The sequence below is a fragment of the Gavia stellata genome, chromosome 3, assembly GCF_030936135.1.
Source record: "Gavia stellata isolate bGavSte3 chromosome 3, bGavSte3.hap2, whole genome shotgun sequence".
Lineage (NCBI taxonomy): Eukaryota > Metazoa > Chordata > Aves > Gaviiformes > Gaviidae > Gavia > Gavia stellata.
Window position 1 is genome coordinate 52,829,410 of NC_082596.1, and position 16,260 is coordinate 52,845,669.

A 16,260-nucleotide genomic window follows, 5' to 3' on the forward strand; every position below is an offset into this window, starting at 1 on the left:
GATGATTTCGTTATGTTTTTGGCTGATTTTTAATTGCGTATTCAGTAGCTTCCTAGAAACTATTTCTAAAGGAAAGATTTCATCCCTAAAGCGATGCTGGAGTTGCTCCCTTAGTTACAGCTCTAAAGGATCTTTAGAATCAATTTTAATGGCTCGTTGCAGCTAGCGAGAAGAGGTCTCAGTTTTCCTCTTAGCTGTGCACTGCATCTTACCGTTTGCTGTGCTTCGATGCTTGTTCGGCCTTCCATTAGCTCATTGCTACATTAGTAGAAAACAGGTTCACCAAAAAGAGCTTTGTGTTATTCTGGTGCTCAGTTGGTTTGTAGAAGGGTCTGATGAGCTCTAGAGTTGACGTAAATGAGGGAGCCCAGAAAGTTGCAGAAAGCAAAGGAGAGGAGTGAGACTTGCTTTTTGATTGCGGTAAGCAGTTAGATCTGCTCAGCTGCCAGTGAAACTTCAACCTAAATGTCTTTCGTAGCCAAAGGTAGTTTGAACGGGACGATTCTGGTAGCCAGCTAAATCCTGACTTCAAAATGTTGAAGGCATCCCAGCAGACTTAAGTCCATTTTGAGAATGTCTGCCCCATTTCACTCGAGCTTTCACAGCTGACCTGGAGTCACAACAACCCAGTCGGACAGTCTTAAGAACCTTGCAAAATCATCTTCCTAAATACACTAAGGATAAGAGAATAGAGCTGGTAATAACGAAGAAGGATTGTGTTCCTATTTTCTTTTCCTCAAGATTTAATGGAGATGTCCACATGATTGAAGTTCATACTTGCTGTGCAAGTACATGCAAGTTTATTTTATAGGAATTAAAAAACTTAACTTCAATGGGAGTTTCTTCTGTTTCCAAGGATAAACGTTACCTCCTCCTTCCCCTGATCGAGGTCTTAAAGCCTGAGATCAGTTTTCTAAATATGCTCACATAGCCATCCAGAAAAGTACAATGATATCCCTTGAGTCTCTCCTCTTTATTCAAATAAGAATAGAACATACATAAAATACTTGCATGAAGTTAAGCAAATTGAATTTTCCTTTGCCTATGGTTATCACTTATGAGTTATGCCTTGAGGTTGTGTTCTTAGATGTTCTAAATTAATCCAAGGTGTGCTCTCATCCAAATGTCAAAGTGGTTTTTTTTCAAACCAGCAACTTGAAATTTCATCAGGTCCTTTCAGCCCACTATGTAAGCACCCAACTCATTTGTAGCTTCTGTTTTCATTCCTAGTGAATGTAGGCAGAATCCTAGCAGTCTCTTTTCTATGAAGAAACAGTTGGAATGAATTAAAACTTTTTTTAAAAACTCTGAAATTGAACTCTTGATGCAACTCACAAGCAATTGCTCTATACAAACATTTCTTCTAAAATGCCAAAACCTTATAAAAACCCTCCCAGAACAAGTGACCCTCCTTGCCATTTGGAAGGAGATAGCTCTATTCACATGATGTCTCCTCCTAATAGAGCTGCTTTGTTTTCGATGTCCATGCCACTTAATTAATGGTTTGTGGCCTAATAGCATAAATATTCTTGCATTATTCCCTGGGGGTAATTATCTTTTTGTTTGGTTTTTTTTTTCCTTTTAAACAGGAGCAACTTCATATATGGCTCATACTTAAGTAAAGAAGAAATCGCTTTCTCTGACCCCACTCCTGATGGAAAACTCTTTGCAACGCAGTACTGTGGCACCGGCCAGTTCCTGGTATACAACTTCCTCAATGGACAGCACCAGGCTTAACTGCTCCTGAAGGAATTCTGTTTTTATTGGGACACTTCTGCCAAAACGCACTGAGTGGGTGCAGACCTTCAGCAGAAGCCAGGGCCATTTTTATTACCGTGAACTCAGGACTGGTAACAACCAAAAGGTTGTACTATTTTATTAAAATTGTAAACAATGCAGTAATAGGCTAACTTTGTTTTTTTTAAAGAAAGATATTTTATTAACTTTTACAAAAGTTTGATTGTATTTTATCTAGTTAGTCATGTTTACATGCAGCAGAGAATTGTTCATAGTGGACTGTAAGCTAATGCAAAGACTCTAGTCTCGCTGATGAGTACATGCTGAAGTTCTTAATGTGGTGATATACCAGTGCTGCTCGGTACTGTAACGCTGGTCTCCCACCACCAGTTCCAGTGGCTGGGTGAGACCGTTAACGGTTGCTTGCTTGACAGAGCTGAAGGCTAAGCCCAGCTGCATCCAGGCAAGAAGCGTTAGGGTGCAGTTTTTGTGGGTAACAACCCTCACAGATTGTATGGTGACTTCTGGGGTGCGCTCTGTGCGCTGCTAGGTGTGGGGGAGCCTACCAGGTGTCAGCAGCATTGGAGACTTGTTCTGCCCCCCCACCCCCGTCCTCTTCTTCCCCCAGATGTAGCTGTAGAGTAAAAGGCGGAATGCAAACCCCGAGGACTGGTGTACTCATCATTTTTCTTCAAGTACTGTACTGAGTATATACCTTTGTTAGTGGACTTCGCTTTGATACTTGTCACTCCTTCATAAATCTCTCCTCTTTTAAAGGGTTTGTATGTTGAAAAACTGCTGTGGCCTTTCTTGATCTGTACATAATGTAGATAGATTAAAAATAAAATACTTGTTAGCTTTTATAAAGTTACTTTGTATTGATACTAAGTGTGACTGAATCTTTAGTGTATTTCATACTTTTGCCTGTGAAATATTACCCTCGTGGCTAATGGCAGCGTGTGTTTTGAAGCAGTCACCCCAGGTTGACGCGTTCCAAAACCAACCAGCGGGATTTACGCTCCAGGTGGGTTTCTGCAGGGCAAGCGCTATTGTGTGTGAAGAGAGAAAGAAACAGCGTGTCCTGTGCACAGTACCAGTTAAGAGAGGCAGTCTTAAATGGTAACTTAATATATTCAAATTTAATGAAAGCACATTATAAACATACCATAGCCACAACTTCAGACAGTTTCAGTTCATAAACAATAACATGAGGTAGACTGACTAGTGAAGCTAAATTCACCGAGTTTTTGGTTAAGAAAACTTTACACTAGGAAAGCAACATTTTTAACCCTCTTCCAAAAGTCACAAAAAGCAATTACATAAGTTAAGCAAAAAGCATCTGCATATGATTCTTTAAATCTTAGTTTACATTCAAATTTAACCTGTGAATAGACAAAAACATCTACAGGTAAAATACAATGCTGGCCAGCTGAATACATTCATAAGAATGGCCTTGATGGTGAGGCTTAAAACCAAAATGGAACAGTAATGATCTAGATGTCAAGCAACAGTCTCCTTCCCAGGAATTCACAGGCAGCCAGTTAAAGCCTTCGGTGGGACAGGCCTGCGCTGCTGGGCTGGGGCCGCTTTAGTGCGCTCTGGCCAGAGTGTTGCCGAAACTCCTCACTTCCACTGGGGAGAGAGTCAAGGAAATGGGTTTAATAGTGTTTGGTAAAGGCAGGCAAATACACTGACTTTCTGACTGCATTCTCAACCTTCAGGGCAATTTTGCACTGCTTCACCAGAGGGCTAACTCCTCAAAGTAGTCTCAGCACCTGGAATTCTAAGAACTTAGTGCAAACATCGAATACACAAACAAAAAGGAAACCATTTTTGAACACGTAATACCTGAAACTTCTACACCACACTAAAACTTGGGGTTGGCCTTCAGCCCTTCTGGCAAAACCAGAACTACTGGAATACATTCAGGTGTGTATTAAAAGCTTCAAGAAGCATCTGTTATATCCCTACTTCTTCCAAGTGTTAAAATAGATAAGGCAGGTTGTGTCTGAAGGAAAATAAAAAATAAATTTACAGGAACGGGTTGTTCATCCGAAATTTGCTAAATTTACAGCATCAGAGTTAAGCTACATTAACACAGACATATGCAAACCATTTTCCTTTAGCCTCCATTGAATATATTATGTTTTTTCATCTGTAAACATCTCTTTTCACAAGATAAAAAACGTTGCTTAATTAACACTATGTGAAAAAAAAAAAAAAAAAAAAAAAAAATGCAGCTTTGGCAGGTCCTTCTCCAATGAGTTGCAGGTCAAGTATAAAGATGTGTTAATTTCTTTGCTTTTTTTGGGGAGAAAATTGATATTCCTGAATTGCTTTTAAGAACACGCTGGTTTTTTTCTTTTTAATAAAGGGGTCACGATTTGTGGGAAGATTATCCTTTTTTTGTATGGAAACCTCAGTGGCGTAACTCATGCTAACTGCACGAGTAGAACAGAGTACCGCTATGATTTGACCCTGACAACCGCATGCTGCTGCACTGAGTTCATGCCGGAACAACTTAACAAGGATCAGTAATACGCTTGTAAGTAAGTAGAACAATGTGTGACTACTGCTACAACCAGTATTTACAGAGGTTAATCAAAATAAAGGGCTGACAGTGTTAGGTGACGCATTCAAAGGTCTTTGTTGCTGGGCAGAGTCTCTCCTGAGCAGTCCCAGCTCCCTGGGAATTCTCCCCCGCTCCCCCCTGGAGCTTTGTAAAATACCTTCTGTGTCACTTGGACACATGGTTTTTTTCCTCTCAGATCCAGCTCAGGCAGCGTTGCCCTCCTCCGCATTTTTTTGGTACGTTGATTCACATACGGGTACGACTTGACAGGTGTAATCTCAGCTCTGCAGCCAACTGGAGTTGAGTGAAAAGGACACTGAGAGTAAGTTGCATATGGCCCACCACAAAGACATTGGACGTACAGTAGGACTTGTTTCCATATGCAAAGGAGGACAAACCACAGGTTTTCAAAACTCTGATGAAGTGTGAGAAGCTGAAGGTGGTTTGCTGGCAAGTTACTCTGGCCTCTAACTGAGGGGAGAGCATCTACGAGAAGCTTTTTGCTTTGTCTCTGGAGTCGAGGAGGAGGTGCCAAATGGGGTGAAATAACGTTGCTGGGAGACCCTGGGTGCACAGTGCCTGCCACACATTTGCTGATTTGTTCAGGTTTAAGTAGTAAACTTTGAACACCTGTGGAAATTTTGCCAAAGACAGTTTCAGTACATACACAATTACAAATTTTAAACTAACACTGCACAGAGAACAAGACTATTCCTTTTAATACAAATATCTACGGTATATTGTAGTTTCAAAGCCCTGAGTATTCCTGTACCACAGTACAGAGCTGAAGAGACACGGTGGGCTCTCCTCCACATAGCTTCAATAAATTCCACATGCTGGGTTGCGTTTCATGTAACACGTTCAAGCTAGCAGCTGCTGAGAGCAGCTCCTTCCCCTAGCTCAGCTGAATATAAAAAGAATTCTTCTTCAACCAAATTACATCCTCTTCCTAGATCCTACAGCTTGCTTGGCTGTGTCATTAGCGTCGGCAGTTGTGACTGATCTGAAAATAACTGGAATCCAGGATCCTTTAAATCATAACTGATGTGGTCATTTTATCCCTAGGAAGAAAGCCTACTTCAGAATTGTGGGGAATCCTTTAGAGCAGTCTAGATAAATATTGGTTGCACTTTGCTCCACAGTGATTGTACTTTTAAAAAAAAAAAAAAAAGTTCTTTTGTTTCTTTGTTAGCAGTGTCTTAGTGAAGCTTATATATGGCGTCCAGTAAGAAAATAGAGTGGTTTGTCGTCGCTACTGTTAGCAGTTTGAAACTCATCCCGAAGTCGGAACTGCCACTCATCCTCCAACTCCAACCGGACTATTGTCTGCCGTAATGAACTTCTGTCTTGACATATGACACACAGGGTGGCACCTTCAATTGAAAAGCATGTTAGATTCTTAGGGTACAAAAACCACTCTATTATTTCCTTCATTCATTTTCCAAAGATATTTTAAAAAAAATCTCTGCAGCTAGGTAGGAAAAAGGAAGTATTACAAGGGTGTATCAACAACTGGCCAGCCTAAGCTGGGACCAGGCCCGTGAGCCCTGGGACAGAGGTGCATGTGTCCATTTGCAGGAAGGCATGGACAGGGAGAAGCAAGCACGGTGTGGGGTCTGCTATGGTCGCTGCCTGACTGGTGTTAGTATCATCAACCGTAGCAGAGAGAACATTAACTTGAATCCAAAATCCTCAAATCACTACTGATAATTACACCAAAAAGATAAAGCTTGCTTTTTTTTTGTTTCATGGGACATTGGGTTTCTACAAGGTCAATGACGAAACTCTAAGCCAAACCACAGTCAGTCCCACAACTGACTCCTGAGAAAGGCTGTTATCACTTCTCTTAAGTATGAGAGCTCCCGCTGGTAAAGCACTGTAAGAGGAATAACAAACCAAATCCCTAATTTCTCTGGCTTAACAAACTTGCAAGCTTCCTTCCACCTGATGTTACCAGGCTGCATAGTCATTTAATGAGCAGGACAGTTGGACACCTTCAGGGCTTTCTCTTTTCTGTGCTGCAGCCCACATACCTGACACATGGGAAGTTCAGGTTCAGATCCCTCCTCTGCTTGATCTGAGCAGGGGAAGGTCTTTCCTCCCAGGCATCCACTGCCCATTTTTATGAGGCAACCACCCCTTGCTCAAGACACAACAAACAACACAGCCCCTCCAGCTGCATTCAGCCTACATCATCTCTGGGGACTTGGCGATGGCAGCACCATCCCCACCACAGCTGCCACACGGCTGCACTGCCCCTTTGCTGGGGGGCCCAAACAGGTGCAGGAGCAAACTCCAAAACGCAGTTCTTGGGACTGGCTCAGGGTCACTCCCACTGGCACCCTGCACGTGCTCCGTCCTCACTCAGCACGAGAGGGAAACGGTTCAGCTGTGCCACCATAAATGCACCGGAGCTCTGTAACGCACTTTAGCATTACTGAATACCTATGGCAATTTGCTATTTGTTAGTATTAAGATAAAACGATGAAGAAAGATTTTGATGAGGTTTACAAAGTTCTGGCCGCGGTAGACCGCATCATCCTCCAGCTAAGAGCTGCCCCGATCTACAGTACTGAATATTTATTGCCATTATAGCCAAATTACTAGAGCAGAATTTCTTATCTTCATCAGTAGCACCTATGCTCTGAACTCTCAAGTTGCTACCTGCACAATTCACTGACTGATTTCCATGTATCCCTGCACCTATGTCCTTCTGATGTAATTTACTGAAGTTTAGCAAAGGTTCTATTACTTGCACTTATTGGCGATGAGTGGCTGGAAAGCCGCCCTGCAGAAAAGGACCTGGGGGTGCTGGTTGTCAGCCGGCTGAAGATGAGCCAGCAGTGTGCCCAGGTGGCCAAGAAGGCCAACAGCATCCTGGCCTGTATCAGAAATGGTGTGGCCAGCAGGAGTAGGGAGGTGATCATGCCCCTGTACTCGGCACTGGTGAGGCCGCACCTCGAATACTGTGTTCACTTTTGGGCCCCTCACTACAAGAAAGACGTGGAGGTGCTGGGGCGTGCCCAACGGAGGGCAGTGAAGCTGGTGAGGGGTCTGGAGCACAAGTCTTATGAGGAGCGGCTGAGGGAACTGGGGTTGTTCAGCCTAGAGAAGAGGAGGCTCAGGGGAGACCTTGTTGCTCTTTACAACTACCTGAAAAGGGGTTGTAGAGAGGTGCGTGCTGGTCTCTTCTCCCAAGTGACAAGTGATAGGACAAGAGGAAATGGCCTCAAGTTGCGCCAGGGGAGGTTTAGATTGAATATTAGGAAAAATTTCTTCACTGAAAGGGTTGTCAGGCATTGGAACAGGCTGCCCAGGGAGGTGGTTGAGTCACCATCCCTGGAGGTATTTAGAAGATGTGTGGATGAGGCGCTTAGGGACATGGTTTAGTGGTGGACTTAGCAGTGTTAGGTTAACGGTTGGACTTCATGATTGTAAAGGTCTTTTCCAACCTAAACGATTCTATGATTCTATTACCAACAGGAACAGAAGTTTTATACACTCCCAGAAGAAACACTCCACCTACTTCTTTTGAAAACAATAGCAACACTAACTGTGAAAATAGTGGAGCTCTTTAATGAAGCTTTCCCTTTTCCTCCCTGCTGTTACTTGGCAGGAAAGCACCCGGGATGCCCAGCAGAGCAATGACATTACCTTTCAGAAACCTGAACCGCTTGAGGAGGTCTGCACCAACAAAGGAGTCACAGAGATAGAGCAGAAGTCCACTGAAAAACACCCCTTCACAGCTGACGTTGACTGAATGCGGGCGGGAACTAATATAGCATATAGCCACCTGAAACAGAAGGGGAAAAGAAAGGAAGCACTTCTGTGTAAGCAAATGCCTACATAAGACTTTAAGTGGAATGGAATACAAGTTAGCAATAACAGGTGAGTCAGCTGGTGCTAGTAGAAATACAATCCAACAAGAACACAGTATTGAGCAAACTTCCTCTAGGAAATAACGCACGGGACAAACTTCTAGATTCAGATCTGGTCACCAAATCTGCAATACGTTATTTCAGCGCTCTCCATAATTCAGTTTGATATTCTGCTTCTCTATGAATTACCTGCTTATAAAGACTGTTAAGACTATTTAGGTTGTTCTTGTAAGGATACGTTTGTCAAACACAGCAAGCAATTCCGTGAGTACTAAAACTGCTGAAGCCTGAGCTCCTCTGCGCTGGTGCACATCTTTTCTTGCTGACCGCAAGCATCAACTAAGGGGTTCCCAGCACTGGGGCTCTCCTGTGTTTCAGTGCCGTGATGGCTCTTCTGTATCTAAGTGTTTCTTCTCTTCTTGCCACTGACCTCCATAAAATTTGTCAGAACAAAACCCTTGTTAGACTTTCACCCTGCTTCAGACCCAGTTCAAATTGACCAATGGGTTCAAAAGTTCTGATCTCCCTACCTACAGACATCTAAGACATACTTGCAAAAACCTAGTTTCCCTAGAAATCCAGGTTCATAAAAAGAAAAGCATCTAAAAGGAGAGACGCACTACAAAGGATGAGCTTTGTCCATCAGTGAAGCAAGCCACCAGACAAGGGTCGTATCAGAAACTCTCTCAGCCAAAAGAAATTTGTTGAAAGGACAAATCAAACACAGACGATAAAAGGCTGTATGGGTATGACAGTGATCTAAAAATTTTTGTGGGTAGTTTTTGTACAGACAGCTAAGCAGTACACCAAGTTCTGTCACGAATGGCATCTCTTTTGGGTTTTTGCTTCATATGAAATATTATTTCAGACAGACATGCCCAATTCCTTTGCAAATCACATCAATCCATCACAGACCTCTGGTCTCTACCCACATCAGCCAGCTAGGAGGCCTTACTGCCAACTATTCCAGTCGAGTTGGTCCTTTAGCTCCAACAGCAGAGTCTCACTGCTTGAGACCAAAGTCTTCAAACTCTACCCTTGACACTGAGGGTCCATAAAAGAAGGTGTTTTCAACACAACAAAGATGTTGAAGTAAAAGTTTGCATTTAATGGTCCCCATTATCCCTGCAAATATTTTGTACCTCGAGCCCGATGTTCAGATAGCAGTCAATGGCCAATACCGGGTTCTTGAAGTTATGGATGGCTTTTGGGAAGAGTTTGTATGTCGCATGTTGAAGGAATTTCTCCAGGAGGAACTGAGATGGGGCTGCCAACAACGTATGCTCACTGTCAGGGGCGCAGACATACTGAAGAGGCATTATTGGTGCCAGGCTGTCCGAAACCTGCAATGAAATCAAGGGCAGCCCCTTTTAACCCACCTACTCAGTGTATCTTCTCTGCAGGAGTTCCTCTAGCTGGGGAAGGGATCACCATGACAGGGCAGGAGGAGACAGAAGCTGGAGGAAAGAATCAAAAATCCCCACTCTATTTTGACACATCACTACAGTACAGAAATAAATTAACCACTTGTTCTGTGGCTGCTCAGTACTTCTGTGGGTATCTGCTCACCTAAAGAAGGGACATAAAATAGGGAGTTCAAATTGTCACAACGCTCTTCCTCCTGCCTTACTCCTGGACAGCATAGGAAATGACATCCTCCTTGTGTGGAGTCATCCACAGAAAACATTTTCTATGGACTGTTCTCATAGGCCAGTCCATCACTACGGATTCCACCGCAACCACAAGAAAAAGAAAATTCAGAAAATGACCTCCCAAAATACTCTGAGGTGAGTTTTTAAATGAGGGACGGTGTGGGAACACAAATAATAAGTTTCCTAGATTAAACCCAACCCTTTGAAATATACCTCCGCTTAAAGCCGGCACAGGTGTAACATGCTCTATAAAATATCTGGTATCCCCACACCATTTTTGTAAATACTAGGATTTCCCGGGTGGATTTCAGAAGGTTCTAATTTTCATTGCCTCTCCTCAGGTCTCTTTTTGTTAGCAAGTGCAAGGACTGAAAGTCATCACAAACCAGCAAACACTGGAAAGTAATGGCTGTGTTTAAATTATTAAAACCAGTTCAGTACAACTTGCGTGCTTTTGAAAGAGTCTATGTCTGCAACTTCTTCCTCCGTCACAGATACCAGTGAACAGCTAGACCAAACTCTTTCCAGTCACAGTCCATCTTCTAACAGATTAGGAGGATTATTGTTGATAATTTATAATTAGCAAAATATTTATTATTTTCTATTTCTGATGTGGCAGCCCTGCCATGGAGTAGGCCATGAATGTCAGATGTCAAATAAGCACAAAATAAATCTAAAAGGCTAGAGAATTCATTATTTATAGGGGAAACAGGTCCTGATTTTACCCTTTACGTATGATAGAGCATAAATCCACACTCACCATGATTTTTGGCTTAACGACAAAGTCCTTTTGTCCTCCAACCTGAATATGCTTCTTCATGACACTGAAGTTGTTGAAGCGGCAGATGAGCAGGCCGCTGCTGTTCGTCCGCAGATTGAAATCTACATCTTCACAGAAATACCTGGACATTAAACACAAGATCACTAAAACAGCTGTGTGGCTGCTGTATGTGAGCAAGCATTCATACACCTGTTATTGAAATGCACCGGAACGGGCTCAGCAGAGATTTTTGGAGACCATCTGATACGGTGCCTATACAAATTCTCTATACAAATTCTCTACAGAGCGCTGAAGACTCATTCTTTCAATGTGCTCCTGGTGTAGGAAAGCAACTTCTGGTCATCTTAAGACCAAACAAGTCTTTACTTTTCAGTGCGTCTGTATGTTTCTTCCCCGTGCCAAGTCTGGTTAGCCCTCTCATCCTCGTCATGTACTGGCATCGATCATTTCTTCCCCACCCCTTCCATTTTTTTCTTCTTTTTAGTTCTTTTTTTATATATATTGTAGAACTGAGAGAAGTGAGAGAATTGAGAACTCTGCAGTGAACAGCCTCCATTTCTGAACCAGCCAGTCCTATATGACATATTTTTTGATGAACTGGAATCAGGGGATAAATGTGGCTTTGACAAATATTTGGCTATGGGAGACAAAGCAGCTGAGAATTAACATTTATCCTGTGCTATTTACAATGTAATTGCTCACTTCTGTGGGCTGATTCCCATCTCATGATTCAATCAGCCAGAGAATGTGAAATCAAGAGCTCTGGAAGCCACACTGGACTCCAGCTTGCACTGACAGGCTACAATTCTTCACTCAAATACACAGGATCCCTGAAAACAGCAGCAGGAGACCAGGGTGAGATGCCCCAGGGCCAGTCTGTGGCTAGCAAAGACAGGGTTTATTCTAAACCCAGTTGGCCAGGGAGGGGGAGAATTGGATATTGCTTCAGTCTGTGATGAAAACTAGAGGTAAAACCCCATGATAACAGTGCTTTATTGCAAGTGCTTTAGGATGGAGTTAGGTGAGGAGGAGGGGGAAAAAAGGAAGGAAATAGTGGTAAGTTATTTATTCATCTGTTTTTACTGCAAACCCAAGTGGCAATAGGGAGGATAGCTGACTCTGAAGGAAATACAAGGAATCCTTCCTCCCTCCTCATAGCATTTGACATAGCAATGGCTCAGCCATTACCTGTATTCTTGTTCTTAGTCATGCAAAAGGCTCCTGCCTCTTACACACTCTGGAAGCTCCACAGTCTTCCTCTGACTGACATAATTTTTGTTTGTTTCTTCTATTTTTGGTCTCGCAGTTACTTACTTCTCCTGAAGTTTCCTCTTTCCCCCCCTGCCTTTTCAGTCCTCTGTAGGCCTTCCTTGCCCTTGCCTTGCAGTCTGTCTCTCCCCATCCTTTTGGCTGATGGTAAGTTTATTTTGATGCCTTATTCATTCAGATGCAACATATATAATTCTGTGGTTTATTTTTGTGCTTGTGTGCTCATTTTCTTAGACAGAATCTTTCTATTTATCTCAAGAGCATTTAGAGATATGGTGACAAGATTCTTATCAGGCCAGCATATTATTTTACCACATACGTATATGGCCTACCTGTTTAGATCATATTGCACATTCTGGGTCAGGTCTATGTTGAGCAGTATAAAATCACGCACATGGCACCTGGAGAATGGAGCCTTTGCTTTCCTGGCATTCAGCTTGCTGTTCCATTTCTGAACACCCAGTATTGCATAATGAACAATTTTGGGAGTGGCTTCAATGTGTTGGAGGACGTTCTTCAGAGACACATTCTTGCTGGAACCTCCAGGCTCAAGGGACTGGCTGCAAAATGTGATCATACAACACATACAAACATGGCTTATTATTTTTATACAACATACATTGCATATATACATACATATATGTGTATACAAAGGACCAAGAAATTCCATTAACAATTGAGAGTGTTGACTCTAGAAGCTGTAAAAATATATACATAAACCAGACTTTTTAAACAGCCAACTAATCTTATCTCATCAATTTAGTCACCAGACTAAGGTCTTACACAGCACCATTTCTGGAAGGCTATTTTCTCTGCAATGGACAGCATAAGCGCTGAGAAGAGCAAGAGCTTAATGCCTTCTAAAAAGCTAAAGTTCCCAAAATAAACTGTTTTCATTGAGAAACATAAATTCAATCAAAACAAATCAGGGAAGTAACATATTGAGAAATCACTCAAATAGTCACTAAAAGCAAGAGTGGCTTTAGGCAAAGAACAAGCACAAGCAGAGGTTTGTTGATGGTACTGACTGTGGGACACAAATGTAAGGGTAGAGCCAGGTGGAAGTGTTCAACAGCAGGAGGTTGGATGTTGGTGGTCAACAAGACAAATCTACAGCCTTCCTACTGCTCTGAGTGAAAGAGCTGATTTTTTGCATTTTAGACAATGTATCTAATGTCCAAGTGTACAGTTCCTGGGCTATCTGAGTAATAATTGAGTGAATAACGACCTCCGTGAGGCCCTTTGGACAGGCAGCCTGGTGTTATTACATCAAAGCCACTGGCAAAAGTTTCGAGTATGTTACCTGCAGCTCCAGTTGCCCAACTTTTCCCATTGTCTGGTCTTTCATACCCTGTCAGATGCTAGGGATGAGCCTAAGATGCAGGTGTGTTGCTGTCTGTGCTGGATCAGAGCAGGGACCCCAGCGCAGGGTGGTTACTTACCTCGACTGTTCATGGACGCTGTGCATGTTCCACAAGACGCAGGAGTCATCCATGACCACGATGAACGGCCACACACACTGGCGCTTGACTCCCAGTTCCTCTAAGCGGTTTCGTTCCAGTTCTAGATTGTGGTAGGAAAGTTCCTTAATAAGAAACCTGGCAGCACCTGAGAAAATACCATAAAGAAAACATACAGAGATCTTTATTGGACTTTATCACTCTCTCTTGCCAGAGAAAGGCTACATGAACATCTGCAGTCATTACCCTTTATGAACTTAGTGCTCATAACATCTTAGTTTAAAAAGAAATCCATATGTCTCTTTTTCAGTGTGAGTAAATCTGAAAGGCAGATACCAAGAAGACTGGACCTTCTAAGAGACTCTGCAGAACATGACTTTGTGGGCATTAATAAAATAACTTGAACCAAGAAACAGCTGAGATTCTAAAACTGAAGCTACTTAAAACGTCTTGCAGGAAAAACTCAGCATCCATGAAAATGAAGTCCAAAGTTCAAGCCCCCAGTGTTTGGCTGCAGTTACTATTTAGCTCTAGCTAACCAAAAAAGTTGCAATTTGAAAAATCATGTGTAAAATGTCTAGAACGAACATTCACAGAGCAGGGCTGAGTAAAATGAGTGAATATGACCTATAAACCATCAGATTTTAAATTGAGATGGCAGCGATCAATACAAATATATATTCCACGCCCCTAACAGCAGTTCTTACACACCATTGTATTTTGCACAGATATTGCTGCTATTATCACAGCACAAATGTGAGGAGCTGCTGCAATGCTTCCTTCAACAACATGATCCACATTGTCCAACATGGATTTTGAGATCTTCACAGCAATGCACTGATGGTGTTTCTTACCAACGCCAGCATTGTTGAACATGCCTGGCAGGACAAGCATGATGTGGTTGGGCCAGTATTTACGGTACAGCGGCATTTCATACTCCTTGACTACAAGGAGGTGAAGGTGGTTGATGCCTTCCATGGCATGGTAGAGGTTCAAGAGGCCGTGTTCATGACGTCCACTCGATGGAGTGAAGATAGGACTCTTGACTGCATTCAAATTCTGCTGGAACAGGAGATATTTTGGCAACATTAGGTAAAAAGTAGGTTATTCATTATATGGATTTTTATTTATTTATTGTTTATACTGGATTTTAAGATTATTGATCATTGCAACACATATGAACTGGAAACTAGGAATGCAAAAAGGATGACTGTCCTCAAAAATTCCAGTTCTAAGGACAGTCAGGAAAGAATTACGCAAAGGACTTTAAAACGAAAAGAAAACAGAAAAAACAGCCCCAGCCAACCACCATTAATTTGCAAATGTATGTCAAGTTGACTCCATTCAGCATATGTAGCCAGCAGATGGATAAGAACAGCACACGTACCTTGTCAGAAATGAGTGGGAGACGCATGCTTTCTAGATGTTTTCCCTGCTTGCTGAAGACAAAATGGTTCTCTTTGGACTTGGGGATTATAAAATGCAGTTGAACCTCTTCTCCTAGCATCGAGGATGAAAACGTGAATGCATGCAGAGTGGAGTCAGATATCTGTATACAAAAAAAAAGTGGAAGAAAGATTTGCAAGCGGGTAACACATAAGGAGTATATGGCAACCTGCTCCTACAGTCACAATACTGGAAGCCATCAGAGAAGAACATCCAAAACATTCTCTTTCAGTAACTGAAGTTAACTCTATTACATTCTCATTTTCCTCTACCATAAGCCACATTACTTAGGCATGTAACTGGCCTTGCTATTAAGACAATCAGCTTTCTGTACCAGTAATGATCTTTGGCCAAACTCGACTCTTCTGAAGTCCATTTGAGCTGGAAATTATTTATCAATATTTACAAGGAGAAGTGAAAAATATATATACTAGGAAACAAACCATTCGAATAAATTTTCCCAAAAGATTCAAAGAGCAGTGTAGCGTGTGGGTGTGCCTCTGCAGCAGAATGCACTGCCATTCAGATACCTCAGCAGCAGCATGGCTGCATTAGTGTGGTATTTCTCCTGTGGCAATACTCTTCTAAGGAGCTAGGTAACCAAGGCAGACCATGCCATTACAAGGCTATGAAGAATTCGGGTGAGCTTAAGTTTGCACAGTGCTTCACTGAACTCTGTAGGCATACATAAAGTGCCTACATATCTGATAAGATTTCATCCTACAGAAGCATCTGTCTTACTACAAGGTCAATCATTTACTCTTAGCAGTCATCTTTCTATAATCTTTACTAAAGAATTGAAATAATTAGCCTAAGTAGAGATGAAAAACGAAAGGGGCTTTATTTAGGTTCTGTTAAAGCATTGAAGAATCTCTCTCCCTTCATAACGCCTGCTATCCAATGACTCCCCTTTGGATGTGTAATTTCTCTGAGTTCAATTATCATAATTCTATATACACAACTCACACTTGCACATACAAGTAGATATTTATATTTATTACTAGTTGTTATGTTTGACGATGTGCACAAAGATGAGTGGAGGGAACAACAGATGTCCTTTGGGCGGATTTGCTTGTGTCAACGTACTTAATGAAGCATGAGGTTTAAATCAGACCTGCTGGTGCTGCTCCGTAATAACTGACGCTGTACATTTCCAGGTCAGTGTGTCTACGGTGTGTTAGGTTAATAGCAAGCTGTTGGAATAGATTAGCAAGCAAGGAAAGAATGATATGAGATAAGAAGCCTCCAACGAAACTACTGGCAGTGGTTAAGAAATAATGTCTGAGCTATTAACCAGGAATAATCTTACCTGCCAGTCTCCTCTGAGCATAACTGTTTTGGAGATCAAAAGGATTACTAAACAGTTAAAAATCATCATTTTTGTCCAGTGACTCGTAAGCTACTGCTGCGAAGCATGCACAGTTACATACAAAGGGAGGAAGAAGTAGGCCTTCCAGTCTCCCAT

The 16,260-nt window shown here is 42.2% G+C and overlaps 2 protein-coding genes across 3 annotated transcripts in view; one reads left to right on the top strand and one right to left on the bottom strand.

Annotated features, from left to right (window-relative positions):
- ESCO1 (establishment of sister chromatid cohesion N-acetyltransferase 1) overlaps window positions 1–2,326 on the top strand; it is a 33,526-nt gene extending 31,200 nt beyond the window's left edge. Inside the window, exon 12 of the mRNA XM_059815237.1 lies at window positions 1,590–2,326. Coding sequence (XP_059671220.1) covers window positions 1,590–1,737 — 148 coding nt within the window. The 3' untranslated portion in view covers window positions 1,738–2,326. The remainder of the gene's footprint in view (window positions 1–1,589) is intronic.
- Window positions 2,327–5,518: 3,192 nt separating this feature from the next.
- Window positions 5,519–16,260, bottom strand: part of GREB1L (GREB1 like retinoic acid receptor coactivator) — a 61,651-nt gene continuing 50,909 nt past the window's right edge. For both annotated transcript variants that reach the window (XM_059815450.1, XM_059815449.1), the window contains 8 exons: window positions 14,737–14,898; window positions 14,204–14,408; window positions 13,332–13,497; window positions 12,222–12,449; window positions 10,600–10,741; window positions 9,330–9,530; window positions 7,964–8,102; window positions 5,519–5,682 (listed from right to left, as the gene is read on the bottom strand). In XM_059815450.1, coding sequence (XP_059671433.1) covers window positions 5,519–5,682; window positions 7,964–8,102; window positions 9,330–9,530; window positions 10,600–10,741; window positions 12,222–12,449; window positions 13,332–13,497; window positions 14,204–14,408; window positions 14,737–14,898 — 1,407 coding nt within the window. The remainder of the gene's footprint in view (window positions 5,683–7,963; window positions 8,103–9,329; window positions 9,531–10,599; window positions 10,742–12,221; window positions 12,450–13,331; window positions 13,498–14,203; window positions 14,409–14,736; window positions 14,899–16,260) is intronic.